This window comes from Peromyscus eremicus, chromosome 8a, assembly GCF_949786415.1.
Source record: "Peromyscus eremicus chromosome 8a, PerEre_H2_v1, whole genome shotgun sequence".
In the NCBI taxonomy this organism is placed as follows: domain Eukaryota; kingdom Metazoa; phylum Chordata; class Mammalia; order Rodentia; family Cricetidae; genus Peromyscus; species Peromyscus eremicus.
In genome coordinates this window covers 97965105-97992922 of record NC_081423.1, presented here as the reverse complement: position 1 = coordinate 97992922, position 27818 = coordinate 97965105, and the positions used below count along the sequence as shown (strand labels likewise).

The 27818-nt window shown below is 53.5% G+C and overlaps 2 protein-coding genes across 5 annotated transcripts; both read left to right on the top strand.

Moving 5' to 3' along the window:
• The first annotated feature begins 2670 nt into the window (after window positions 1-2670).
• Wbp2 (WW domain binding protein 2) lies at window positions 2671-11266 on the top strand. 4 transcript variants are annotated; one of them, XM_059272139.1, is made up of 8 exons: window positions 2671-3150; window positions 6057-6165; window positions 7326-7461; window positions 8314-8406; window positions 8996-9130; window positions 9346-9471; window positions 10045-10121; window positions 10235-11266. In XM_059272139.1, the coding sequence occupies exons 1-8, from the start codon at window positions 3092-3094 to the stop codon at window positions 10286-10288; spliced, it is 789 nt and encodes a 262-aa protein (XP_059128122.1). In that variant the 5' UTR covers window positions 2671-3091; the 3' UTR covers window positions 10289-11266. The 4 variants fall into 4 exon arrangements, with proteins under 4 accessions (XP_059128122.1, XP_059128125.1, XP_059128123.1 ...); XM_059272140.1 differs by having other exon boundaries at window positions 2677-3150; window positions 9349-9471; XM_059272141.1 differs by lacking the exon at window positions 2671-3150 and adding an exon at window positions 3761-4018.
• Window positions 11267-12177: 911 nt separating this feature from the next.
• Unc13d (unc-13 homolog D) lies at window positions 12178-26943 on the top strand. Its single transcript, XM_059269823.1, has 32 exons — window positions 12178-12482; window positions 13162-13197; window positions 13434-13541; window positions 13661-13720; window positions 13813-13879; window positions 14098-14278; window positions 15054-15098; window positions 15252-15320; window positions 15448-15517; window positions 15691-15795; window positions 15914-16006; window positions 16083-16186; window positions 18979-19096; window positions 19209-19333; window positions 19473-19563; window positions 19643-19699; window positions 19771-19868; window positions 19950-20001; window positions 20079-20209; window positions 20306-20426; window positions 20725-20868; window positions 21133-21231; window positions 21339-21545; window positions 21709-21777; window positions 22759-22838; window positions 24043-24148; window positions 24221-24292; window positions 24709-24792; window positions 24888-25008; window positions 25195-25318; window positions 25746-25942; window positions 26709-26943. Exons 1-32 carry the CDS (start codon window positions 12366-12368, stop codon window positions 26828-26830), a joined length of 3273 nt encoding a protein of 1090 aa, XP_059125806.1. The 5' UTR covers window positions 12178-12365; the 3' UTR covers window positions 26831-26943.
• The last annotated feature ends 875 nt before the right edge of the window (window positions 26944-27818 follow it).

Here is a 27818-nt window from a genome sequence, read left to right as displayed (position 1 = left end):
GGAGGTTGAAATAAAGCAAAGACATTTCTTCTCCTCATAGATATTCATATCTCGGAAGAACAGAAATATAAATCAGGAAACACTGGTCTAGCTGGACCAATCCAACAATCCATTCAAGGAAGTATTGAGTAATTCGGTTGGAAACTGGCCCAGACGAGGCTGTTCATAAATTTTCTGTCCATTGTGATGCCCAGGTCAAGAGGCAAAACTGGTGACGTCAGTGAGTGTCAGACACTGCAAGACATGACTAGAGTCTAGAAACTTCTCAGAGACTGAGTTCCTGAGATGACATCTCCCCAGAGACCTTCCTTCCTCCTGCTGGTCTGTCCCCAAATCTCAGGATAAAGACCTTTAGGTCCCAGGAAAGGATTTTGCTCTTTCTATTTATTATTCGTGTGTGTGTGTGTGTGTGTGTGTGTGTGTGTGTGTGTGTCTCGCGCGCGCGCGCGCGTTTGAGTGCAGCTACCTGCAGAGGCCAGAAGAGGGTATCAGATTCACTGAAATGGACTTACAGGCCATTGTGAGTCATCTGATTTGTGCTGGGAACTGAACTCTGTCCCCAGGGAAAGCGGCAAGCACTCTTAATCCCTTAGTCATCTCCCTAGTTCCTTATTCTTTCACTTTTCTTTTGTTTGTTTTTGAGACATAGTCTCTCTCTATGGCTCTGGCTGTCCTGGAACTCACCATGTAGGCTTTGAACTCACAGAGATCTGCCTGCCTCTGCCTCTGCCTCTGCCTCCCAAGTGCTGGGATTAAAGGTGTGCAGCACCATGACCGGCTTGTTTTTGTTTGTTTGTTTTGTTTTGTTTTGAGACAGGGTCCCTGGATGTAGACCTGGATGGCTTGGAATTCAACATGTAAACAAGGAGCCGGGCTCAAATTTTCAGCAGTCCTCTTACCTCTGATTCCTGATTGCTTCATTACACTCAGCTTGGATTTTGCTCTTAAAAAAAAAAAAAAAAAAAAAAAACTGGGGAAAGGGACACAGTCCAGTTTAGTAGAGTGCTTTGCATAATGAGCATGAAATCCTGGAGTCAACTGATTGCTAGCACTTTGTAAAGCCCAGCACGGTGATACATAGCTGTAATCTCAGGAGGTGGTGGAGTCAGGAGACAAGGAGTTTAAGATAATCATCAGCTACATAGCTAGTTCCTGGCCAAATGAGCTACTTGAGACCTTGTGTATTAAGTAAGTAAGTAAGTAAGTAAGTAAGTAAATAAATAAATAAATAAATAAATCTGGCCCGGCATGCTGACAGAAATCTGTACTTTTAGCACTTGGGAGGTAGAGGCAGGAGGACCAGGAATTTGAGGCTAGCCTTGGCTACATAACAAGTTAGAGGTCCGAATGGTTTACAAGAGGCTTTCTCTCAAAAACTAACCAAACAAAAATCTGTAGCCATTTTGACTTTTATCAGAGTACCTAGTAAAGAAAATAAAGAATACAAAAGAGTCCTTTGCACTGAGTCACCCTGAAATTCCCAAAACTGTCTCAAAGGGCTGGTGCTGCAGCTCCTGCTTGAGATTCTCTATCAGTATCCTATTTGTGTGCAAATAAAAGTGTATTTCTTCACCATTCTGTATATTACCGTATAGAGTTGGATTTTACTTTAAAAAAAAAAAAAAAAAAAAAAAGAGATTTACTTTATGGGGCCAGAAAGATGGCTCAGCAGCTAAGAGCACTTGCTGTCCTTGCAAAAGACAGGGATTTGGTTCCTAGCACCCATGCAAACAGTTTACAGTCATCTGGAACTCCAGCTCCAAGAAATCTGATACCCTCTTCTATTCTCTTGAGGCACCTCTACACATTGTGGTACACATCCATGCATGCATGCAAGCCGTTATATACACAACATAAAAATAAAGAATTATTTTTTAAATATCTATTTTCAATGCTTTTTAATGATGTGTATGTGTGTGCATCTATGTGGGTATGTGCATGTATATATGACGCATGAGAAGGCCAGAGACGTCAGGAGCTGGAGTTAGAGGCAGTTGTCAGCCACCTGACCTCAGTGCTGGAAACCAATCTGATTCTACTGAGGCTGGTCTGGAAATCTTTATGCAACCCAAGTTGACCTCCATTTGTGGCAACTTCCTGTCTCAGCCTCCCAAGTGAGGGATGTGGGCCACTATGCTATCTGCTTCAAATCAAACTCTGATCTCCTAAGTTTAAGGATACTGAGGACCCCCTGCAATCTTTCCCGGCCTTGCGAAAGAATCATCTCAGAGATGGAGTTTAGATTCACTACAACGCAGCAGAGACACTCACTGCTGGGTCACAAGCTGAAATGAGTCAGTGGTATTTTGAAAGTCCTCTCTGGCCATTGGCCTCACTCTGTCTGGTTTCATTCAATTATTCCAGGTCTTGCTTAAACTCTCTTGCAATGGCTAGCTAGAGAGGAAAGCAGCGCCATCGCGAGGCCAGCTGATGCAGGCGGCAGATGCTGGGCGGGGAAGAGGGTGGGGAGCGGACCACTCTCCCCAGAAGTTCACACCGTCCGACTCGCGGGGTCAGGGTTTGAGTTGATTAAAGCGTATTTTGCTCGGACTCTTCCAGTCCATCATAGAAGGAATTGTGTCTCGCACACTCAAGTGTATGGGAGAACCACTCAGGTCATTTGGGGAGATGAAGTTGGCTCATTAAGTGACTTTTACACGTTGCACACATCAAGTCATCACGTTTAAGTTACATTTCTTCGATTGAGTTTGCTTAACACGAGGAGGCCGGGTAGGGAGACGCGTACAGATGTTCAAAGTTTTGTAAATAGCGTAGCAAGCCTGTCCTACAGTAAACAAGACTACAAGTTCCAGAATGCGTTCATCACTCAACGCAAGGAGAAGTCGCGGTTGCGGGACCATTGCCTGCTGGGAATTGTAGTCGGCAGCTTGTTTGTGATGCAGATGCAACTTGGGGGAGGGGGAGCGGGAGTAAACTCTCGCCACGTGACATTGGAAATCAGGTGGTTGGCCAGCCTACGCGCAGGAGCTGTGATTGGCTGACTGTAATACGAACGACGCCACTAGAGGCGGGCCAAAGACCAGCGCAGGCGCAGAGCGTTGCGAGCCTCGGGACCCCAGTGGCAGAGACTATGGCGCTCAACAAGAATCACTCAGAGGGTGGCGGAGTGATCGTCAACAACAGTGAGAGGTGAAAACACGGCGGAAGGATCCTGGAGATCGAAGGGCGGGTGTCGCCCACTGTGTGTGGAGGGCGGTGGGATGTGGGGGGGGAGGAAATAGATGGAGTGCTGGGGGAAGGGGCGGCAACGGCTGGAGGCGGGGCTGGAGGGAGTGGGTGGGTCGTGGGGGAGGACCGGGACGCTGATCAGCTGGGGTGCTGGGTGGGGGTGGGGCGGCCCAATGGTGTCAGGGTTTGGGGCTATGAGCGAGGCCAACGGGTGATTTCTTGAGCCCCTTCCCAGATGGAGTCTTAAAAATAATTGCTTTTTATTGGGCGTTTACTACGTTGTTACTGCGCGGCAGCCACTGCGTCTGGTCTACCTTAGAGAATACATAATCTTGTGTCCCAGAAACGATTGTACACATTTTCCGGGTAGGGCAAGTGAGGCCCAAGAGAGGGTAAATAACTTTGGCTTAGTGCTGTGAGTTACTGAAGGGAATTGAAGGCAGATATCTTGACCCCCAAAATCAATTGGCTTCACTACTCCTGTCCAATCTTCTCGTATGTTCCAGAACTTCTCAGATTCCAAGAGAAAGGCTGAGGCCCTAGAGGTTTGGAACTAAATGTCAACTGCTCAACCCAGTGCCTGGCACCAGCAGGCCGTTGTAAAGGGCTGTCCCTTGCCTGGTTCTCTTGAATCCCTGATGGCCTAAGTCAGGCTCTCAACTTCAAGATTTTTTTTCTCTGCCCTCCTCTGCAACCATCCACTCATTCTCTCCCAACTTTTGGGCCCTGTCGAGGGCTCCTCTTTCCTCTGTTCCTTGGACGTTGGAAATCAGACTTGAGCTATGCAGCCTTGAATTTCTTCTTGAAGGCCAAGGGAGACGTGGTGGAGGTCAGAGCCTACACCCATCTTGGGACCTGTCACTTGGGAATGTTTGATGAGTCAGAGGAGAAGGTGCGGGTGACCAGACTGGATATGCTGTCTTTGTCTCCACAGTTCTTGGCAGGTCCTGGCCAGCCCGGCATGGATCTGGTCCCTTCCATTGTGCTGGGTCTGTGTCCTCTGTTACCTCTGCCCCAACAACGGATATTTGGGATGCGGAGGAGACAGGAATGAAACCCTATGAACTTGGACCTTTATATCATGTAATCTGAGAAACCTTACATTGTCCTCTGGTGTACTTCATCCAGTGCCTTGGCTGGGCCAAGTGCTTTGAGACCTTTTGATGGCTGCCTCCTCCACCACCACTCTCTCTGGTTTTTGAGTTATGGTTTCATTCCAAGTTGGCCTTGAACCTGAAGCAATCCTACCTCAGGCTTCTGAGTGCAGGGAGTTCACAGGCATGCACCACCAAAACCAGAGCTCTTTGGTTTCATCGTTTGAGAGTGGTTTTCCTTCTCTTACATCGGGTCTTTTCAACAAGGTATCTGCCCTCCTGGGCCTCAGCACCTGGCTCATAGCTCATTGTTACCTAATAGGGTTCTGGAAAGAACTTAGCCTCACTTCTGAAACAGATGTGTCAATAAGAATTGGAATTTAAGTGCAGTGATATTTAAACTAGTGAACATTAATCTTTAATTCATAAACCACTGTTAGAAATGAACATTGAACTCTTCCCAGAGAATTGAGTACATATGTATACACACACACACACACACACACACACACACACACACACACACCTGTGCATCTATCTCAGAGGCTTTATATACAGACATTTTCTGCAGCTCAGCTGAAGAAGCTTGGATTAAGGGCTGGGAATATGGTTCAGCAGCTAATATTCTCAACCAGGCGATGGTGGCACACATCTTTAATCCCAGCACTCGGGAGGCAGAGGCAGGTGGATCTCTTGTGAGTTCGAGGCCAGCCTGGTCTACAAAGTGAGTTCCAGGATAGCCAAGGCTGTTACACAGAGAAACCCTGTCTTTAAAAATCACACACACACACACATACAAACACACACACAAAAAAACAACCAACAAGAACAACCAAGAAAAACACCCCATGCAAAGGACCCCAGTTTAGTTCCCGGCATCTGTGTCAGGAATCTTAGAACACCTGTGTCTCCAACTTTCGAGGATCCAATGAAAGAATAGAGTTGTGTCTTTGACATTTGTTGTGTATGTGTGTGTGTGTGTGTGTTGTTGGGGAAGACCCCAGAACAGTGACCATGCTGGGCAAATACTACTGAGCTACATCCCCAAGACAAATGTTTATATATTAGCTTGTTTTGTTGTTGTTGTTTTGGTTTTTGTTTCGTTTTGTTTTGTTTTTGGTATTTTTGAGACAGGGTTTCTCTGTGTAGTTCTGGCTGTCCTGAAACTTACTTTGTAGACCAGGCTGGCCTCGAACTCACAGAGATCCGCCTGCCTCTGCCTCCTGAGTGCTGGGATCAAAGGTGTGCACCACCACCACCACCACCACCCGCTTATATTAGGTTTTTAAAATAAACAACAGCAGTAAAGAGCTGTGGCTATGGTTCAGGTGGAAGGGTGCTTTCATAGCATGCACAAAACCCTGGGTTCCATCCCTAGCACCTCAGGTAACCAGCATGGTGGTAGAAGTCTGGGACCCCAGCACTTGGGAGGTGGAAGCAGGAGGAACGTAGCAAGCTCAAGAGCAGCCTGAGCTGTATGAAACTTTGCCTCAAAAACTCCAGACTAGAACACATACTGTCGCAGGGCTCAAGAGAGACTGAAGAGAAAGCCCAGGTTGTCTAATCCAGCTGGAGAGATGAGGACAGTTCTCTTACCCTGGTCACTCGGGGCTGTAGAAATGGAACTCGGGGACTCTAGGCCCACTGTGTTCCTCTCTTCTCGGCTGTACAGAGGGTTCCTCATAGTGCTGTTGCAACAGTGTTGTGAATGACGTGTCCTGTGTCCAGGATGACTGATGGCATCATCGGAGCTCTTTGTTATTTTTACCACAGCATCCTAATGTCCTACGATCATGTGGAGCTTACATTCAATGACATGAAGAATGTGCCAGAGGCCTTCAAAGGGACCAAGAAAGGCACCATCTACCTTACCCCATACCGGGTAAGTTGTACAGCAGATCAGAGCCCTGCTTTCAGGTGGTCATATGTGTCTCCACTTCAGCCTTGTGACACCAGTGGCCTCTGGAGAATGCCAGTGCCTTGCTCTGCCCATGTCTCTGTCACATGATCTTGGTTTCTGGAACCACCAGGCCCTCTGTACTGCTTTCCTGACCTGGGCCTTGCAGATTCCACCAAAATCTCTCTGTGGTCGGATACAGCTGCTTCAGTGACTTGCCCGGAGGAACCCTCCAGGCTGTGTGCACAGTCAGAGTGATGAGTGTGGTAAACAGGATACAGTAGCAGGGCCACAGCCTGCAGGCTGGGCAGAAAGCCCAGCAGAACCCTGCCGAGTGAAAGATGCCAAGCTGCAGAATTGCCTCGCCTGAGAATGGGCCATGTGGGCGCTGAGTAATACAGATGGTTAGGAGGGGGTGCTGCCTTTGGCTCCCCACCAGCGAGGTGTCGAGATGGCTAGAAAGAGTGCACATCTGCAAGTTTTGACGACCCAGCACCTCTCAAAACATGCCCTCCTCTGGAGACTCACATTCCCCTCTTCCGTTAGATTGAGTGTCTGGTGGTTTGGAAACCCAGGGGTTGACCCACATGATGGAAGGGGAGAACTTACCTCTGACCTCCATTTGTGCACTGCGGCATGTCACACCCACCACACCCACCCACCCACCTATAACATAAGTAAATGTAATTAAGAAAAAAAGAAACCGAGGGGTTTCCCAGGTATGGGACAGGAGAGTTCTGTGGCTGTTAGGCAAAGTGTGGCCCTACAGGAAGTCACAATGATCCCTTCTCCTGGACCCTTGTGCTGCATTTTGTATGAGCTTGGGCTCGGCCTCCCACCTCCAGGAGCCTGCCCTGCACCTAGCCCAGCAGCCTCCTCCGTGCACACACCACCGGCCACCCTCTGTCTCTGGAGAGAGAAGGTGTACCCTCGTTTGCTCTACAGCCTGCAGCTTCCTCCTGTGCACACCTGAGTCTGGGGCCCCCAGGTGTCTTCACAGCACTGAGGGGCCATGCGGCTGCCACACCCGGGCTACACTGCCCTGTTCTGGCGCTGGGAACAGACCCAGCACAGAACACGGGTGGGAAGCAGTGGCTGAGCTGGGTTGGTTCTGGCGCTGACGGCCTGCTTGCCTCTCCCTGTAGGTCATCTTTCTGTCTAAGGGGAAGGATGCCATGCAGTCCTTCATGATGCCCTTTTATCTGATGAAGGACTGTGAGATCAAGCAGCCGGTGTTTGGTGCAAACTTCATTAAGGGGACCGTGAAGGCTGAAGCGGGAGGTAGGTGACGAGAGCTCGGGGACACGATTGGGTGGCCAGTGAGGTGTCCCGGGCATCTCTGACTGCCAGCCTCCTGGAGATGCCCTTTTCAGACTCGTCCAAGCCTCCCCCTTCCCAGCCGTGAATTAACATCAGATACCTGGGCTAATGGCTGAGCGGCACAGGTGGGTTTTGGTTGCCAGGAGCTGAGAAATGCTGGCTTAACTTGGCCCTTTGTTCAGAGAGTGAGCCCAGCAGAAAAATGAAAAACTAAAGGTACTTCTTTTTCCCCAGGGAAGGCCTAGGTTTTAAATTTGGGAGGAGCTGTGTCCCATTCCTGGGAGGAGCCTTCCATGAGATCCAGGGAAAGGCAGCTACCTCACCAGAGGCTGGCCGGGCCCTGCGTTGTGACCGACTCCCAGACTCCAGAGGGCTCTGTGTCAACCTCCGTCCCTTTTGACCCAGCCAGGCTGGAGGGACCATGTTCTGTCTTGAGGCCTCTTACCAAGAGAGTTCTACCCTGAACCTCAATGTCAGTTACCAGGAGAGCTGCCAAGTGCTTTACTGGTGGTAGAGAGAAGCCTCCTCCCCTCCCCCTTGGTATTGGCTCTACAATCAACCGTGTAGCCTTGGTGCTGGCGGTGTGCTTGGCTGGGGGTGGGGGAAAGCCCTCTTGAGAGGATGAAACCCACAAGCGGGAGCCAGGCCATCGTGCAGTACCAGGTGTTTTGTGGGCTGCAGGCAGAGGCCTCGCCCCTTCCCGACAGCCTCCTCGGTGTTGGGTGATGGCCAGGAGAGGACAAAGAGCCTCTCTCTGAACTGAGCCTGTTTTCTCTCTCCCCACTGTTCTTCACTGTCCTTGCCCCTTCTCAGGTGGCTGGGAAGGCTCTGCTTCCTACAAGTTGACCTTCACAGCAGGGGGCGCCATCGAGTTTGGGCAGCGGATGCTCCAGGTGGCATCTCAAGGTATCCCAGCTCTTAAACCTCGGGGCTAGCAACACACCTAACATGTGGGTTTCTTGTTTGTCCTTTTATTTTGTATTGTAAGCACAGGAGGTAAAAAATCTGGCCCAGCCGACAGGGCTGGGAATTGGGAAAGAAACCTGTAATTAGTCTGTGGGTTTCCTTTGCCCATAACAGGCATGCAACGTTCTGACAGAAATGTTTGGACTAAAAAACAAACAAAAAACCCAACTGTTAAGTTACCATCCAGCAGCCGTTGTAAATTACCGAGCACACTGTGTTCAACATTCGTTCCCTCTCTCTCTTCACCTCTCCCCCCAGTCGTCGTCGTCCTGTTACCCCCCGCCACACACACACACACACACACACCCGTTTACCTTTCCATCCACTTCCCTCTCCACTGCAGTCCTTGACTCTGGTCCGATTGCCTTCCGGCCTCTTTTCCCACCCTCCCCTTACCACATGGTGACCTAGGCAGACCCAGTGGGGTGGGCAGTGGAATGGTTGTAGGGCACATCTGTGGGCACAGTCCTGGGACCCATCAGTCCCTTAGGCAGGCAACACTCATCTCTCTCTCCCCTTGTACTTATAGCCTCCAGAGGTGAAGCCCCTAATGGAGCCTATGGGTACCCTTACATGCCCAGCGGGGCCTATGTCTTTCCCCCACCAGTCGCCAATGGAATGTACCCCTGCCCTCCTGGCTACCCCTATCCACCGCCCCCACCTGGTGAGTGTCGTTTGCTGCCCAGCCTCAGCCTCCCCACCCACCCACTTACCGCACCTTCAGGTTGCAGAGGGGAGATGTGCCCTTTCACCTGCTTTAGACATAACGGACATTGGAGAGTTTAGAGAGCACCCCAGGGACCTAGACAGGCCACTCCCAAGAGTAGCCTTCAGAGGGGACCAAGCAGGGTGCTCACTGTCTGTCACTCTCTTCCCAAGCAGAGTTCTATCCAGGACCTCCCATGATGGATGGGGCCATGGGATACGTGCAGCCACCACCACCACCCTATCCTGGGCCCATGGAGCCTCCAGTCAGCGGCCCCAGTGCCCCCTCCACTCCTGCAGGTGAGGCTCCTGGGCTGCTAGCGGTCCTTCAGGACCAGCTCTCCTCCCTCAGGTCTCACCGAGACTCCCACAAGATGGCTGGAAGCTACTGAACACCTCAGATGATGAAGGGCCTCTGGCTTGCAGACCACCAAAGGGACCAACAGAGTAGCCTGGTGGCGAAGAGCTATACATAGTCCAAGGGCTGGGTGTGGTTCAGTGAGCCCTTGCCTGGCATGGGCTAGGCCTGTGTTCTGTGTCCCCACTGTCACAGAACACAGAAGAACAGTCTGAAGATGGGATGAGGTCTAGATTCCAGCCTTGCTGGCCCTCGGCTAGCAGTGACCTTGGACCCAGAAAAGAAGGTCACCTGTGTGCCTCAGTGTTCTCATCTACCGATGGTCACCAGGACCACCTGATAGACTTATGCCAAGGGCATGTAAAGGGACGGTAGGACAGTGCCAGCACATGGCAGGTGCTTAGGAAAGTCGCTGAAGCTTTTGGTGGTCTGAGTCGCCAGCTGCCCCAAACTCAGGCAAGGGCAGAGGAGGGCTTGTTGTTCATTGCCATTCCTCCGTGTGTTTGCCTTGACAGCTGAGGCCAAGGCCGCAGAAGCAGCTGCCAGCGCCTATTACAACCCAGGCAACCCACACAATGTCTACATGCCCACGGTGAGTGGGGTAAGACCGACCGACCGCCCTCTCAGTCACTCAGCCTGGGAGCTAGTGATGAAAGACCACAGCTCATTCTGTGATGGCTCATGTGATCTGTTTTCTTCCTCTAGAGCCAGCCTCCTCCGCCACCCTACTACCCCCCAGAAGACAAGAAGACCCAGTAGACCCTGCTCACCTCCCTGCCTCTTATGGATGACCCCTTCCTGGGCCTCCCATGGAGCTGCATCTGGGACTCTGGGAGGCCAGGGAGGGCCCTGTTCTTCCCCAGGCCTGATTATAAACAGTTAGCAGGAACTAGCCCTGGTGGAAGGGTGGGGCTCCGGGCCTCTGAGAGGAGCCTCCCAGCTTCCCACACTAGCTCAGCCTGTGGCGCTGCTCTGTCTAGCTTCCTTCTCACCACCTCTGGGGCTCCCAGGAGCGCGGGATGACCCCTTGTTCCTCTCTGTAGTAGCTCCTCCCTACAGAGGCACTCTCTGGCCACTCCTCCACCTCAGCCCAGCCCCTCAGCCTGATGGCCACTGTACTCCATCTTGTGGGCTTATCTGACCAGCCTTGTGTCTCCCCCTCGGGCCCTGCCAGGCCATGTTGACATTCCTTCCCCTGGTGTGTGCCTGACCCTGGAAGGCCACTGTCCCAGCAGATGCTGAGTCCACATTCCCTTTGGCCGGCTCTGGCCTCAGTCACACTCGCCCTGCCTGCCATACTAGCCTGCTTCCTTCTGTTGCCTCCGGCTTTGGGAATTTTACCCTGAGCTTCCAGCAGTTGGCGGCATCAGAAGCAAAGGCACTGTGGCCAGGAGGAAGCCCCCTCTAGTGTTTCTGGGAATTATTTCCCCTCCTCTCCTCTCCCCTTTACAAGGGGCTTCTTCACAGGAGCATTAGAGAATGCATGTCTGTCCGATAGGTCCCTTTGGTCTGGGAAGGAGCACCTCCAGCCATGTGACCTGTAAGCTGCCATCTGCCCCCTGGAAGCATTAAGATTTGCTCTTGTTCCTGGACGCAAATTGAGGAGATGGTTATTTAAAGAGAATTCCCTATTTATTTGACACAAAAAAATCCAGTAATATATTAATGTGAAATAAACCCTGTTTGCACCTTGATTTGTTTGCTACAACTGTGAAATAGTAAAATGAAGTAACTGGACACTCTCTGACTCTTGTGTGGTGACCAGGGTGAGGTCTTCCGGAAGGAGGAGCCACTGGCAGCTGGGAGGTGGGGCTAGAGAGCCTGTTTCCTGTCTGAATCTTTCTCAGGGTACATTTGAACGGTTCCCAGCCTTCCTACAGAGGCCCCTGTACCTGTCTGGGATGGTGCATAATGCCACCTACTGCCAGCTGGGGCAGGACAAGGCCTGTATCCCATCTGCAGCTCCCCGATCGCCTACTGAGCACAGGCTGGAAGCAGCTTTGTGGTCCAGGCATGCCGGGATTCCTGTGAGGGAGTGTGGCTGGGCTGGTACTGCAGTGTGCGCCTTCATGTCACCTGACTCAGGGGAAGAAGAAGCTAAGCCCACAGCCAGGCTGCACCCCACTCAGTCAAAGCTGTGGGAGATGTGGTACCGAAGTGTTCTCTACTGACTAAAAGGCTCCCACAGAGAGATGGCAGCCTCTTCCTTCTGCCGCCCACCCACAGGGGCTCTCAGGGCTAGTGAAGGAGCACCGTCCTGACCACCAGTGGTGGGACTGGGCTCCGTGTCCCTACTGTCCCTCCCTGGCTAACACTAAGTAGTCCCGTCCCATCCCTGGAATGTCACCTGTTGGGTGGAGCAGGCTGGGCAGGTGACTGCTGGGCAGAGGAAACATTTCTCAGGAGTCTGCCCCACCCTAACCCAGATCGGGGGCCAGTCAGAAAACCTTGGGGTGAGAACCCACAGATCTCGGTCAGCTTCCTTGGCCCAGGCATAGTTGAGGTAGGCTGCTGTATAGACTGGCCTTAACCACTCTTGCCAGGAGCTCTGGCTCTCCCCAGGGCCTCCATAGACGGGTGGGTGGGGCTTGCTCCGCCCACTGGGTCCACTTTCTGCTCCAGGCCGGGGAGGATCCTGCAAGGATCGAGGCTGAAGGCAGGTGCAGGGAGCCTGGGAGAAGGCCCCTCCAAGGCAGTGACACCCTGACCCTTCCATCCCTCCGCCCTCCCCTAACGGAGGAGGGTGTACCTTGGGGCTCTTTGCCTCATCCTGCGGCTTTGCTGTTTCCACCCGGCAGCTAGGGGGGTGGCAGAGGGAAAGGCAGAGACAGCCACCATGGCGACACACCTCTCCCACCCCCAGCGGCGCCCTCCACTCTTGCGCCAGGCCATCAAGATAAGGCGCCGCAGGGTCAGAGACCTGCAGGATCCACCACCCCAAACCAACCAGGAGGTAGGAGTGACGACAGAGGGCAAAGAGCCTGTCTGGGGTGCGCCACAGTCCTGAGGCGTGGATGTGGGAGGCTGTCTGCCCCCACCCACCTGCCCTCTATGACCCTGGACATAGCCTTGTGGGTGGGCAGAGAGAGGTCCACCATGTGTTTGGTCTCTGAGTCACGGTGGGCTTTTCTAGACTCTTCCTTTGGTGGGCCCGTACCTCCAGCCCTGTTCCTCCAGCTCTGAGGGCATCAGCCCCACGAAGCAATATCTCCAATGACAGTGGGCTGCCTAGGGACCCCTCTGAGCTACCCCAGACCTGCCTGGCTGGCATTTCCCCCTATTCACCCACCTCTGCTGTTAGGCCTCACTTCCGCTGCTGGGGTGAGGAGCGGTGGCCGCCTGATAAGCACTGCTGTTTCCTCTGGGCAAGGAAGAGGGGGGGCAGGTGCTGGAGAGTCCACTGCTGGGCCAGCTGAACGCCCATGGACCTCAGGCATGGCAGGCCAGGGGATGAGCAAAATGACCCAGGGGTGAGACCTTTAGAGAGCCTTATGTTGGAACAGGTGAGGGGAATCGGTGGGCCTAAGGGCCCAAAAGGCTGAGGTGCTAGGGTCCCACTGTCTGAGGCCTGGGTCGTCCTGCCTGGCTGATTAGGCCTCTGGCGATACCTTGTCTTTCCACCTTGCTCCTAGGTCCAGGTTCAGTCACACCATTTCTCCTCAGAAGAGGTAAGAGGTGGAGCTGGGAGAGTGTGGGGGATGTGGGAAGCTGCCCTACATCCTCTCTGAGGGAGGCCCCTCAGGCCCCAGAAGTGGCGGCTGCCGCAGCCTAGTAGAGAGTATTCTGAGTCTCAACCTTCCCTGCACACATGCCTCTTTGTCCCTTTTCTGGGCCTGAGGTGTTGGTGTCAGGGAGGGCTTCTGGGTGATGATGGGATTCCTGAGGTGACCCTGCTATGTCTCAGCGGGACCAGCTGTATGAGGAAGCCCTCTATACGGTCCTGCACCGCCTGGGTCAGCCAGAGCCCAACCATGTGAAGGAGACCTCAGAACTGCTACGCTATCTGCAAGAGGTAAATCCAGCCCCCACCATAGGAAGATGGGTATCTTCCTACAGCCAAGGCTCAGCCCTTCCTACCCATCAGGCCACCCTGCCTGTGTCCCTAACCTCCCGTACTTCCTCCCTTGTCAGGCCTTCCAGGTGCAGCCTGAGGAGCACCAGCAGATGCTGCAGCGTGTTGGGGAGCTTGAGGTAACCTGGGCCAGGGCACGCTGGGTAAGGAAGGGGCATGGGAAGCCCAGCCTTCTCAGGAGCTCAGGCAGCCCTCACTCCTGTCCTTCCAGAAACCAGTATTTTGTCTGAAGGCAACGGTGAAACAGGCCAAGGGCATTCTGGGCAAGGATGTCAGCGGTGAGTGTCGCGGCCCCCACCGTCACAGTCTGGCTTTCAACTCTTTGCCAGAGAGCCCAGCCACCAAACTCCCCAGCTGCTAGCATCCTGTGCTTAGATGCTGAGTTCAGAGGGACCTTATCCAGCTTTCTCAGAGGGAGGCTGGGCCCGGGGAGGATGATGGGAATTCAAGGGAACCTGGCTGACTTCCTGGAGTCTTGTTCCTCACTTCTTGCCAGGGTTTAGTGACCCCTACTGCCTGCTGGGCATCGAGCAGGGGGTTGGCGTACCAGAGGGCAGCCCTGTGTCTCGACACCGACAGAAGGCTGTGGTGAGGCACACCATCCCTGAAGAGCAGACCCATCGCACCCAAGTCAAAAGCCAGACGCTTAATCCTGTCTGGGACGAGACCTTTATCTTGTACGTGGCCCTGTCCCAGCCTCCATCCTCTATTCCCTGCTCCCATCTGGGGCTCCTCTGGGTGTCGGTTTCCTAGCCAATGAGATCAGTGATCTTCCTGGATCAAGAGAGTGAGATCAGCCCTTGGTCAAGTAGAGCTGGAGGGAGATTTGGCTAGATACAGACCCATGACATGAATGCCAGTCATGTATCTGCCTGATGTAATGCCACACCTGTAATCCTAGCACTCAAGAGAGTAAGATGGCAGGTTCAAGATTAACCTACGCTACATGGCAAGACCCTGCCAAAAGACTAAATATGCTCTATAGTAGTGGAGCAGGGACAGTTGGGCATCTCTGGGTGGATGGTGGCCAGGGGACACTCCAGCCCATCCTTGAAGATGGTAGAGAAGTGGCTAGGAAAGTGGGGTGGCTCAATCTTGAATCCCAGCACTCAGGAGGCAGAGGCAGGCAGAGCTCTGTGAGTTTGAGGCCAGCCTGGTCTACAGAGTGAGTCCCAGGCCAGCCAAGGCTACATAACATGATCCTGTGCCCAAGAGAAAAATTAAAAAGGGAGGGAAGTACTAGGCAAGAAAGGGTTACAGCTACACACACACACACACACACACACACACACACACACACACACACACACGGTGGGTGATACTGGGGATGGCCATTTTAGAAGGCAGGTCTGGGCTTATGGCCAGTCCTTGTAGCCTTGTCCAACATGGGTGTGCATGGGGTGTCCTACCCTGCTAAGGTCCTTAAGCACACATGTTCTTTTCTCCCTAAAGGGAGTTTGAGGATGTAAGCAATGCAAGCTTTCACCTGGACATGTGGTGAGTGGCATGCCGGGCTCCTGAGGAACAAAAAGAAGTGGGGGGCGGGAGAGGGATGGGGGGACACACACACACAGACACTGTGTCAAAGCTTCTTTACTGATGAGGTCACGGACCCCTCCTCTGCCCCTTGCTCAAACCTCTGGCCTGCAGGGACCTGGACACTGTGGAGTCTGTGAGACAGAAGCTTGGGGAGCTCACGGACCTGCACGGGCTCCGAAGGTGGGTGCAGCAGGTTATAGGGAGGAAGGTGGCCCTCCACCCTTTCACAGGCACCCTGGGTTCTGGAATGCAGGCTCTGCCCTGAGTACCCAGGTGGCTGACCCTTCACCAATCCTGCCCAAAACAGGATCTTTAAGGAAGCTCGGAAGGATAAAGGCCAGGACGACTTTCTGGGGAACGTGGTTCTGAAGTTGCAGGTGAGGGCCAAGGAGAAGGGCCAGGAGAGAGGTAAAGGCAGAGGGGGTGAAGGGCTCTGACGGACTTCAGGTTTGACCCAACCTGAGCCTGGGAGTTGCCCCAACTGCTTGCCTGTCCTCGCCTCAGCCCTGGGCAGGGCCTGACGCTCATCACTGTGTGTCTTTCCCGCTAGGACCTGCGCTGTCGAGAGGACCAGTGGTACCCGCTAGAGCCCTGCACAGAGACCTACCCAGACCGCGGCCGGTGCCATCTCCAGTTCCAGTTCATTCACAAGCGGGTAGGGCCAGGGGCTGGGCTGGCGGCTGCGTCTTCCTCGGTTGGTAGCCTAGGAAGGTTTGGAGAGGGCTGGCTGTATCTGGCATGGGGTCCTCACAGCCCTGCCGACTCTATTGCAGAGAGCCACGGTGGCCAGCCGCTCCCAGCCCAGCTACACTGTACACTTCCACCTCCTGCAGCAGCTGGTGTCCCATGAAGTCACCCAGCACCAGGTATGGCCGTCTGCCGGAACTGAACACCACCAGGGCCACCTGTCAGGTCCTGATAGCCCTCTACTATTTGCCTTAGGCTGGCAGTGCCTCCTGGGATGCATCACTGAGTCCCCAGGGTGCCACCATCCTCTTTCTCCATGCTACTCAGAAGGACCTGTCAGACTTCCATCAGTCCATGGCGTAAGTACACAGCCCTGCTCAGAATTCTTAGGGGATCTTTTCTGCCTCGCCCCGCCCACCTACAGGTCAAAGGGCAGCTCTCAAAAGTGTGCTCTCAGGTCCAAACTGTGTTTTTAAGTTTGGAGTCAGTTAACAAACTTTCACATCTGGAGATTTTGTGCACAACTCAGATTCTAGCTGTTCATGAAACAGGGGTTCTCTCTCTCTCCCCCACCCCCTTTTTTTTTTTTTCTGGTTTTTCGATACAGGTTTTCCCTGTGTAGCCCTGGCTGTCCTGGAACTCACACTGTAGACCAGGCTGGCCTCACTCAGAGGTCCACCTGCCTTTGCCTCCGGAGTGCTGGGATTTAAGGTGTGCACCAGCACCCCAGCTTCGGTCCTCCTCTTGAGCATTGCCCTGAGGTCACTCACTGACCTCGTCTGTGTCTCTCATGTCCTGGGCTTTTATGTTCGCCTCTCTTCAGCAGACCCATTTCCTGATGTCATAGGCTCATGGCAGGAAATAGCTGATAAATTGATGTTAAAATGACTTGGTGGTACATGTCTGTAATCAATCCCAGAATTCAAAAAGCTGAGACAGGGGGATTGCAGCAAGCCTGAGGCTACCTTTGGCTATACAGTGAGACACTGTCTCAAAAAAAAGCAACACCACCAAAACTCTAAAAATGACAACAAATCTTCCCGGGCCGTCATGTTTCCTGAGCTATGTCAGCTTCTGGGAATGCCAAGAAGGAGCACTCATGAGTGATTGGCATGCCAGCCTGTGTGGAGTGGAGGAGAATGGTCACACTGTGTGCTGGGCAGGAGGGGGGTGAGATCAGAATGCCACCTGGGGCCTGCCTGTGCCTTGGTCTTTGAGTGAAAAACAGAGGCGGGAGAGGGAGGGGGTTCTTGGGCAGATGGGTGTTCCTGAAGAGGAAGCTGGGGTGCAGGTGAGGCCAGTGAGATGCCAGGTTCCCTCTCAGGATCTAGGCACTTGATGCAAGCAGCAGCTGTTCCAGTAGGGACCTCAGCCTGTCCCTGGCTGCTCTGTCTTTCACCCTAACCTCATCTAGCTCAGTCACCCCCTGCTAGTCTCCCGCTACACCTCTGAGAGAATCTCCAGCTGATGATTGCCATGGGTGCAAAACTCTAGAGCTGCCTTTTCAAAAGGAACAAGAAACCCTGAGGCTTTCTCCAGGCATGATGGTTCACACCTGTAATCTCAGCACTTGGGAGGTTGAGGCAGGAGGATCAGGAGTTCAAGGTCATTCTCAGATACATAGTTGAGTTTGAGGGAGAAGATGCTAGTCAGTAAAGTGCTCGCTCTGCCAACATTAGGATCTGAGTTCAGTCCCCAGCACCCCAGTAGGGAGTGGCTTGACATGCCTGAAATCCCAGCACAGGGGAGACAGAGAGAGCATGCTAGTAGACTTGGGAAAGTTCAGGAGTGATTGAGGAAGACACTTGACTTGGCCTCTGGCCTTCACACACATGCATACCTTTACACACCTGTGTGGGTACACACCTTTACACACCTGTGTGGGTACACACATGCACACATGCATACCTTTACACACCTGTGTGGGTACACACATGCACACATGCACACCTTTACACACCTGTGTGGGTACACACATGCACACATGCACACCTTTACACACCTGTGTGGGTATACACACACATCTTTTTTTTTTTTTTTGGTTTTTTCGAGACAGGGTTTCTCTGTGTAGCTTTGCGCCTTTCCTGGAACTCGCTTTGGAGACCAGGCTGGCCTCGAACTCACAGAGATCCGCCTGGCTCTGCCTCCCGAGTGCTGGGATTAAAGGCGTGCGCCACCACCGCCCGGCCCACACATCATTTTTTTAAAGAATTATTGTATTTATGTGTATGTGTGTGGGTTGCCTGTGTGATCATATACCACCTATGTGGCAGATGCCTTCACTGGCCAGGAGAGGGCACTGGAGCCCCTGGAGCCTGAGTTGTAGATAGTTAGGAACCTCTCGATGTGGATGCTGGGAACCAAACTCAGGTCCTCCACCATTGTTCTTAGTTGTTGGGCCATGTCTCCAGCCCCAGCTGGTGCAAGTACTCCCATCCACTGGACCATCTTCCTGGCCCCAGAAATGGTGGAGGATTTTTTGTTTTTGTTGTTGTTACTGTTTGAGACAAGGTCCCTATGTAGCCCAGGTTGGCCTAGAAACTGCGATGTAGACCAGGCTGTCTTCTAACCAGAGATCCACCTGCCTCCCAAGTGGGAGAATTAAAGGTGTGCTTCATCCTGTCTAGTTCTGAAGTGTTTTTGTTTTTGTTTTTTTGTTCTTTTGAGACAGAGTTTCTCTATGTAGCCCTGGCTGTCCTGAAATTAGCTCTGTTTCAGAGAACAGGCTGGCCTTGAACTCAAGAGATCTACCTGCCCCTGCTTCCGGAGTGTTGGGATTAAAGGAATGTGCCATCACTGCCTGGCTCAGCTCTGAATTTTTATCCAGACAAAGCACAATTGAAGAGCCAAGTGAGGTGGGGCGTAGTGGTGCATACCTTTAAGCACTTGGAGAGTAGAGGCAGACAAGCAGATCTCTGTGAGTTCGAGGCCAGCCTGGTCTACAAAGTGAGTTCCAGAACAGCCAGGGATAAAGAAACCCTCTCTCAAAAAACAAACATACCAAAAAAGTCAGATGACTTGAAAAGCATCAACAGAACAGAACAGAGGTCCTACATGTCACATTATTGGCCACTGGTTCAGCATCTACTGGTGGATGGAGTAGGGAGATGTTGCCTTCCTGGGCCCTGCTGAGGGCTTCCTGTCTCTGCAGGCAGTGGTTGGCCTACAGCCGCCTCTACCAGAGCCTGGAGTTCCCCAGCAGCTGCCTCCTGCACCCCATTACCAGCATTGAGTACCAGTGGATCCAGGGCCGGCTCAAGGAAGAACAAGTGAGTGGAGGGAGTGGGGTAGGCAGGGCTGCGGAGGGCGGGCAGGGCTGCGGAGGGCGGGCAGGGCTGCGTAGGGTGGGCAGCGGCCTGTAATGTCTTTCTGGCTTTGCAGCGGGAGGAGCTGGCCACCTCCTTCACCTCCCTGCTGGCCTATGGCCTCTCCCTCATCCGGAAGTTCCGCTCCGTCTTTCCCCTGTCTGTCTCTGACTCCCCATCCAGGCTGCAGTCCCTCCTCAGGTCAGTGGCTACCCCTTTGCTTCTGCAGAGGGGTCAGAGATGAGTGTGCAGGGGTGACACCTGTGGGCAGGGGGGTCAAGAACACCTACTGCGAGGGAGTAGCGTGGCAGGCCTCTGAACAGAGCCCTCTGTCTGCCAGAGTCTTGGTGCAGATGTGCAAGACAAAGGCCTTCGGAGAGCTGTGCCCAGACAGTGTTCCACTGCCCCAGCTGGTTGCTGAGGCTCTGCGGGTAGGTGTCTTCCCTGGCGTGGGGGTGGGGTCGCGTCCCTTGGCCCACTCACCCCTTCTCCCTGCCTGTCTTCCAACAGATGGGCACAGTTGAGTGGTTTCACCTGATGCAGCAACATCATCAGCCCATGGTGCAGGTAGATTCTGGGACAGGGGTTGAGGGTGAGTATGTGGTGTCTGCCCTTGTAACCACCCGTATCCTTCCCAGGGCATCTTGGAGGCTGGCAAGGCCCTGCTTAGCCTGGTTCATGACGTTATGGGTGATCTGTACCAGTGCCGTCACACATGGAACAAGATTTTCCACAAGTGAGCGGCTATGGGTCTGGAGCTGACAGGCCTGTGGGACCCCAGTGGGCACCACCGTCACACATACTGCCTTTCCCCCAGTGTCCTCAAGATAGACCTCTTCTCCGTGGCCTTCCAGGAGCTGCAGTGGCTGGTGAGCCCCTCTGCCATCTCTAGGAACCACCCCTCTGTCCAGCTCTGCAGCTCTGTTCAACAAGCTTTTCCTTGTAGGTGGCCAAGAGGGTACAGGACCACACAGCGGCGGTGGGCAACCTTGTTTCCCCAGATATGGGAGAAAGTCTGTTTCAGCTCTATGTCACCCTGAAGGAGCTCTGCCAGCTGGGCCCGGTCCCCTCAGACAGGTGGGCTTCAGGCATGCAGGACGGAAAAGGGTTGTCAAGAGCTGTGGCCCAAGGCCAGCCCCTGCCTTCCACAGGCTAACCCTCTCCTCTCCCCAGCAATGGAGTCCTGGCCCTGGATGGTTTCCACCGCTGGTTCCAGCCAGCCATCCCCTCCTGGCTGCAGAAGACTTACAGTGTTGCCTTGGAGCGGGTGCAGCGTGCTGTGCAGATGGACTCGGTGCAGACGGGGGCCCTAGGTTTGGGAGTGAGGTTGGGTTCTCTGCTGGGACCTCCTGCCCAGTAGAAGCCTCTGTCTCTGAACAGCTCATGGGCACTGTTCAGGCCAGCTGGGTGGAAAATATGGCCTCCTGATATCCTGAGGCTCAGTAGGGTGTCCCTGTGCCTCGGGGTCCTGCGGGCTGAAGGGGCAGTGGGCGGAGCCTTGCTTTTATCCTCCAGGCAGCCTGCACTCGGTGGTTGGGGGAATAGATTTGTGTCTGCCTGCCTTGAGCCTTCTAAGTGTTCCCCTTTCCCAGCTGGTGCCCCTGGGTGAACTGACCAAGCATAGCACTTCCGCTGTGGATCTGTCCACCTGCTTTGCCCAGATTAGCCATACTGCCCGGCAGCTGGACTGGCCAGACCCTGAGGAAGCCTTCATGATCACTGTCAAATTTGTGGAGGTATGGTGTCTTCCCAGCATCCCTCCCTCCCCTTAGGACAGGTCATTCTGCCCTGCCCAGTTCCTCACAGGCTCTCAAACAACTAGCCATCACCAGCCCCTCACATAGCTTGCATCCTAAACTCTTGAGAGTCTAACTCTCTGAGACTCCTCTATTGACCCATTTTGAGAGCCCCACCCAGCCACCCACCCATCCATCCATCTGTCCATCCGTCCATCTGTCCATCCACCCACCCACCCATCTCCTGTGATCCACTCACCCTAGGACACCTGCCGACTGGCCCTGGTTTACTGCAGTCTTATAAAGGCCCGGGCCCGTGAACTGTCTGCAGGTCAGAAGGACCAGGGCCAGGCAGCCAACATGGTAAGACCCAGGGCTGGGGCTGAGGGGCTGGCCAGGGTAGGGGTGGATCTGCTTGTCTTGGTGCTGTTGGAGAATGCCTGCATCCCTGTGCCCGTGACTGTCCCCAGCTGTGTGTGGTGGTAAATGACATGGAGCAACTGCGGCTGGTCATCCACAAGCTGCCCACTCAGCTGGCATGGGAGGCATTGGAGCAGCGGGTCGGGGCCGTGCTGGAGCAGGGGCAGCTGCAGAACACACTGCATGCTCAGCTGCAGGGCGCTTTGGCCGGGCTGGGCCACGAGATCCGTACTGGCGTCCGTACCCTGGCTGAGCAGGTACTGTCTGATCACCCAGGGACCCCGCCTACCCCGTTCCTCAGCAGGACCTGAGCTGATGTCTACTCCCTGATCCTAAATATAAACTCAAGCCTCAGGCCAACTCTCTGGATTGCCCCTGCCCCGCTCCATCTCCCTTTGTCTCCCTGCTTTGTGTCCCCAGTTGGAGGTGGGCATTGCCACACACATTCAGAAACTCATTGGTGTCAAGGAGTCTGTTCTGCCTGAGGATGTGAGTAACCGCTCTCTTTGTTGACCTTCACCTCTGGGCCAACTCTGTGCACTGGGGTGGTGAGAACAGCCTAGGTAGATGGGAGTCAGACCCAGGTGTGATGTCTCCATGGGCCTCGGTGTACTCCCTGGATGCTCAGGGAGGCACTGATGGATGGTGTAGGATTACCTCAGGAGGCTCAGGAACACACAGGTCTGGGAACACATCCTTCCCACGGCTTATCATTTCTGCTGCCCTGTTTATGCCCGCCAGCTGACCCCAAGCTCCTCATGTGTAAAGGGGGGAGTGTATCCCTGATTGTTTGAGGGGGGTGAAGTTATTCATTAACCTATCAAATGTTGAGTAAACACACATTTTAGTTCCAGATACTGACTTGGTATTAAGTCAATGTGACCTAAACTCCTGCTTTCTTAGGGCTTCTGCTCTGAGGGGATGATGGATAGCTAAGTGCAGAGATACAGCTAACTACAGCCATAATTGTAACTGTAACTATCAATACACATCCAGTCATGTGCGTGTTTGCACACACAGTTATATAGTGTGCTAGGTAATGATAAGCACTAACGGGAAAAATAAAACAGAGAAGGGGATGGGCTGGGAAATGTACTTTTCGATAGTGGTCAGGGAAGGCCTTATTCTGAGTGTGACAGCTGAGTCAAGAGCCCACAGGAAGCAAGAAAGGGATCTGTGAAGATGCCTAGAGGAAGAATGTTGCAGGCAGAGGGATCAGGAAGAGCAGCGGTCCTGAGGAGGCTTTTGCAGAGCAGGTCCATAGGATGCAGAGGATGGTGTGGTTGGAGCAGACAGAGCAACCGGGATAGAAAGACAGGAGGCAGCGAGCAACTAATACAGACACTGTAATACCCACCACACAGTAGCCTAGCTCTGTTCCCTACCCAGGGGAGGGGGATGGTCAAGACAGTGTGAGTGAGGTCGGGACTTCAATAGGCCTGAGTTGTATGCCCTTCCGGTCTGTCCTAGGCCATTCTGCCCCTGATGAAATTCTTGGAGGTGAAGCTTTGCTACATGAACACCAACCTGGTCCAGGAGAACTTCAACAGGTATGCGGCAGCCCCTGACTTGCACTGCCCTCTGCCCCATGTCTCCAAGGCCTTAGTGCTCCTGGGTTGGTGGCATGCTGGGAATCCCTTTGATGACTTCCTTTGGAGGATCTGAACAGCTTCAGGGACAGGGAGCTCACCGCTTCTTTCACTGGTCCTTTTTGTTCTGTGCAGCTCTGAGTATGGCAAGCTTTCCCCTGTATCCTTCCAGGCCCAGGCCCATTTTCAGGGTCCCTGACTGTCTCTCCTCCCTCTTCATGGTCCAGGTGTCTGGCATGTCCCAGATATGGGTTTTGGATACCTAGGTTCAGGTTCCAGCTTCTTGGTTCCTCTTTAGTGGCTTCAAGATGTCCAGGTTATCATGCCCATGATCACAGCCCCAGCCTCTCCTGAGGAGTGAATGGGCCACATGAAGGGCTGCAGGCAGGACTGTGCCTCAGCTGCCTGCAGGTGGAACCTGGATCCTGATTGGCAGCTGGGCTCTGCCTAGTAGAGTAGAGTTCTGTTTGCCTCCTACTGAGCAGCAAGCCGGGCCTCTGGAGGCTCAGTCTCCTTTATGCTATTTAGTGAGTGTTTTTGTTTGTTTGTTTTGTTCTGTTCTGTTCTGTTTTTCTTCACATAAGCTAGAATTAACTCTCCACTAAGACAGGAGCTTTGCTCAGAAACATCTAGAACAGTACCTGATGCTGTTAAATGAATTCACTCACTACTTTAAATGAAGGCCTCCTTCCCCACATGCTAGGCAAGTGTTGTACCCCTGGGCTATCCCCACATCTCAGGCCTCCTCCATCATCAGGACAGAGGACCTGTTAGCTGACAGTGGTGCATGTTAAATTTCAGGAGGCTGTCAGTCTGTGTCCTTGTCATTTTATTTTCCTTATCCATGCTGTGCGCCACAATCCTATCTCATCCTGAGGTCCAGCTTTCTCCGCCACTCTTTAGTGGTTTGCTGGAGACCCATGCTCCATTGAAGAGGGTTCTCTACTGAGGTTAAGAGACACATTGGACAGGATTGATGACTCCCTTGGCCTGCCCCCTTTCCACTCTGTACACCATCTGCCAACTCTGCCCGAGCCTCACGTGTGGAACTGGTGGAAGGGGAGCAGAGTGAGCCTGGGTTCCCGAGGCTCTCCTTTCTAAGAGCATCTTTTCTTCCTCCCCTGTTGTACTGTGCTATGTCCGGCCCCCATCTGCCTCCGGCCAGCCTTCTGACCCTGCTGTGGACCCACACACTCACGGTGCTGGTGGAGGTGGCCTCTTCCCAGCGTAGCTCATCACTGGCCTCCAGCAGACTGAAGGCAGCCCTTCAGGTAATTATACCGGCTGGCTGCGAGGATATTAGCCCTGGGAGTGCCTGGAGTCATCTCTTTTCTCTTTCCCAGAACCTGGAGATCTGCTTCCATGCTGAGGGCTGTGGTCTGCCACCAGAGGCCCTGCACACAGCCACCTTCCAGGTAAGAGTCTTAGCAGTGTGGGGGAATGACCCCAGGGCCTTGTTAGGGCCTCTTGATAAGCCCCTGATAGGAGGTCAAGGCAGGGAACCTGTCTTTCTGTATCTACCTGTATCCAGGAACAGCCACGTAATTCATGAAACCAAGTGCAATATTAAGTTGGGCCTCTTATTCAAAATTATTACAAATTTTGTGATGCTGGCAGGAGGTAAATAATCCAAATATAGTGTCCTTCAAGGCAAAGGGTCCCTACATACCTGCACTGGGGAGATTATACTTCCAGAGTAGGTCATCTGATACCTCTGCCCTAGGGCCCCAGCACTTCCTGTCACATCTTCCCCTCTCTGAGTACCTGGCTGCAGCATCAATGTGGGTAGGCATGAAGATGTTTAGGTGGATGCTCTGATATGCCATTCCAGGCTCTGCAGAGGGACCTGGAGCTGCAGGCAGCCTCTAGCCGGGAGCTCATCCAGAAGTACTTCTGTAGCCGAATTCAGCAGCAGGTGAGATGCTCCTGCTGCCTAGCTCCCACTGAGGAGTATAGTGGGCCTTGCCCCCACTCCCTCCCAGTTGATTCCTATGTGTGATCCCATGCCAGGCTGAAACCACTTCCGAGCAGCTGGGTGCAGTCACCATCAAGGCCTCCTACCGAGCCTCTGAGCAGAAGCTTCATGTAGAGTTGCTCAGTGCCTCTAGCCTGCTGCCCCTGGACTCCAATGGTGAGTGGACACCTCCCTCGGCCTCTCCTCACTAGCACCCTGGAGGCTCTCAGCAGAAGTCCTAAGCACATTTCCTCTAGTTACCAGGAGGGGCTAAGGGATAACAGTTGTGGGGAGGGGGCAGTGTGGGGTGTGGTGGTGGCTGGAACTCAGTCAGCAACCACCCCCCCATGGGCCACCTGCCAGGTTCCAGTGACCCCTTTGTTCAGCTGACGCTGGAACCCAGACATGAATTCCCTGAGCTGGCCCCCAGGGAGACCCAGAAGCATAAGAAGGAACTTCACCCACTCTTTGATGAGACCTTTGAATTGTGAGTCCCTACTCATCTCTCAGTCCCTCCCCCTTTTTTTCCTTTCTCATAACCCCTGCCTCCTCTAAGGAGGGCTTGAGATGACCGCATTGGGCCTGAAGGAAAGTCTTCCGAATAGGTGTTTGCTTCCCTGGGAGAAAGGGGGTGGATTCCCACCCAATACAGAGGCATTCAGGAAGGATGCTGTATCCGACTGGGTACTTGGGTACCTGCTCTTTGTTGAATATGGGCCTTGGGGCCGCAGGACCTCTTGCTGTTAAATCAGCCCATGATCAGAGTGGGTGTTATAGCATGTGACAGAGACGAGCCAGGTTGAGATCCAACTGTTGTTCTCAGCAAAGGGTGCCCAATATGTTGGGAGGGAGGGACTGTTGATGCCAGATTTGAGTGAGGCAGGCAACTAACTGAGCCCCTGACTCCCTGCCAGCCTGGTGCCTGCTGAGCCATGCCAAAAAGCCTGGGCATGCCTCCTGCTCACTGTGCTTGACCATGACACTCTGGGCGCTGATGACCTGGAGGGGGAGGCCTTCCTGCCACTCTGCAGGGTGCCTGGACTGACTGGTTGTGAAGAGCCTAGTGGAGCACCTCAGACTCGCCTGCCTCTCACATACCCTGCACCCAACGGTAGGCCTGAGTCCCAGGGCAGGGCTCTCTGGCACAATCTCCAGAGAGATGCCTTCTTGGGAGATGGAAGCCAGTAGAATGAGCACTATGGCTCATGTTGCTGAGTATTTCAGCAAGTCTCTGCTCTACTGGAGAGGCCACTGAAATTCAAGTTCAGGAAGGACTATGTGACTTCTGGTGGGGAAACCAATTAGTCCCTGTGACAAGGGGCCTGGATCTCTGTGCAGGGCACACATCCTGTGGTGCAGGCCAAGTTTGATAACAGGAAGGCCCCTATGCCTCTGTCTGTGTCATGAGACACTCTAAACTATCTTAAGGCTAGGTGTGATGACACGCCCCTCTAAACCCAGCGCCCAAGGCAGGTGGAACTCTGTCAGCTTGAGGCCAACCGGAGCCACATAGTAAGGACCCTGTTTTTTTTTTTTTTTTTTTTTTTTTTTTTTGAGAGAGGGAGTCTCTGTGTAGCCCTGGCTGTCCTGGAACTCGCTTTGCAGACCAGGCTGGCCAAGAACACACAGAGATCCACCTGCCTCTACCTCCTCAGTGACAGGATCAAAGTCATGTGCCACCACACACAGCTGGATCCTGTCTTAAACAAAAAAGGCAGTAGTCACCACCCCAGGACCTGCCATGTTTCCAGCCCTGTTTGTCAAGACATACCCGTGAATTTAGCTGGTGCGTGTCCACAATTTCCAAGGTCGGCATAGGGGTGGAACAGTGCTATTTCCTAACCAGGAGTTTGACTCTCAAACCTTTCTCTACACAGGGGATCCAATTTTGCAGCTGTTGGAGAGCAGGAAGAGTGATCGAGAGGCCCAGGCCTTCGTAAAGCTGAGGAGGCAGCGAGCCAAGCAGGCTTCCCAGCATGCCTCACAGCTAGGGCGGTAGCAGTGTAAACAGGGGAAGCCTGAAAGCTTGGGCTCTTCCTGACAGAGGGAAGCCCTTCACCCTGGTGTGACACACAGGGAGAGCCAGAACAGCCCTTGGTGATGGAGTGCCATGACCAGTATTTATCTTTTTTTTTTTTTTTTTGGAGACTGAGTCTCTCTGTGTAGCTCTGGCTGTCCTGGAACTCGCTCTGTAGACCAGGCTGGCTCAAACTCCGCCTGCCTCTAGAGTGCTGGGATTAAACATGTGCACCACCACCACCACGTGGGTATTGATCATTTCTCGTCCCTCCCTCTCGCCCTGGTCTCAGTGTTCTCTGCCATATCCCAGCACAGATGAGCATCTCCCATCCCTGCTCCTCCCCCTGAAAAAGCTGCTTTGGAAGGTTTGTCTAGGGCCATGTGCCTTCAGGGACGGCCAGTTCCAGCTCCTGGGGTGGGGCCCAGACAGTTGGGGCCAGGGCTGTGTGCAGACTTTAGAGGGAGAGAGGGTCCTGTCAAAGTCACCCTGGTGCAGGAGGGGGGTGGGAAGAGACTGGCTGAGGTGAGAGCTGGCAGGAAGCAGAGCTGGCACAGATGGACGGCGGCAGAAAGGACAGTTTGGCTGCCTACAGAGTGGGCTTCCTCCCTCAGATAGCACCTGCTACCTAGAAATGTTCTTAGTGGAAACAAAAATAAAACACTAGCCACTGCCCTCAGAAAATCTATAGTTGGCTCCCAGTGGGCCCAGGAAGATGCCAGGCCCTGCATGCCTGCCTCTTCCTTAGACTACACTGTATGCCCCACCTCATCCCCAGGAGCCCCTGTGGCCAATAAGCAGGTCAGAGTAAGCCGACACCTGAGCAGTCCTGGAGCAGTCAGTGTGTGTGTGTGTCAGGAGGTGGGTCTCCTACCACGGGTTCCAGGATCAATCTCAGGCTGTCGGACGTGTGTGGTGTACACCTTTAGCTGCTGAGACACCTTTGAACAGATTACCTGGCAGTTACTAT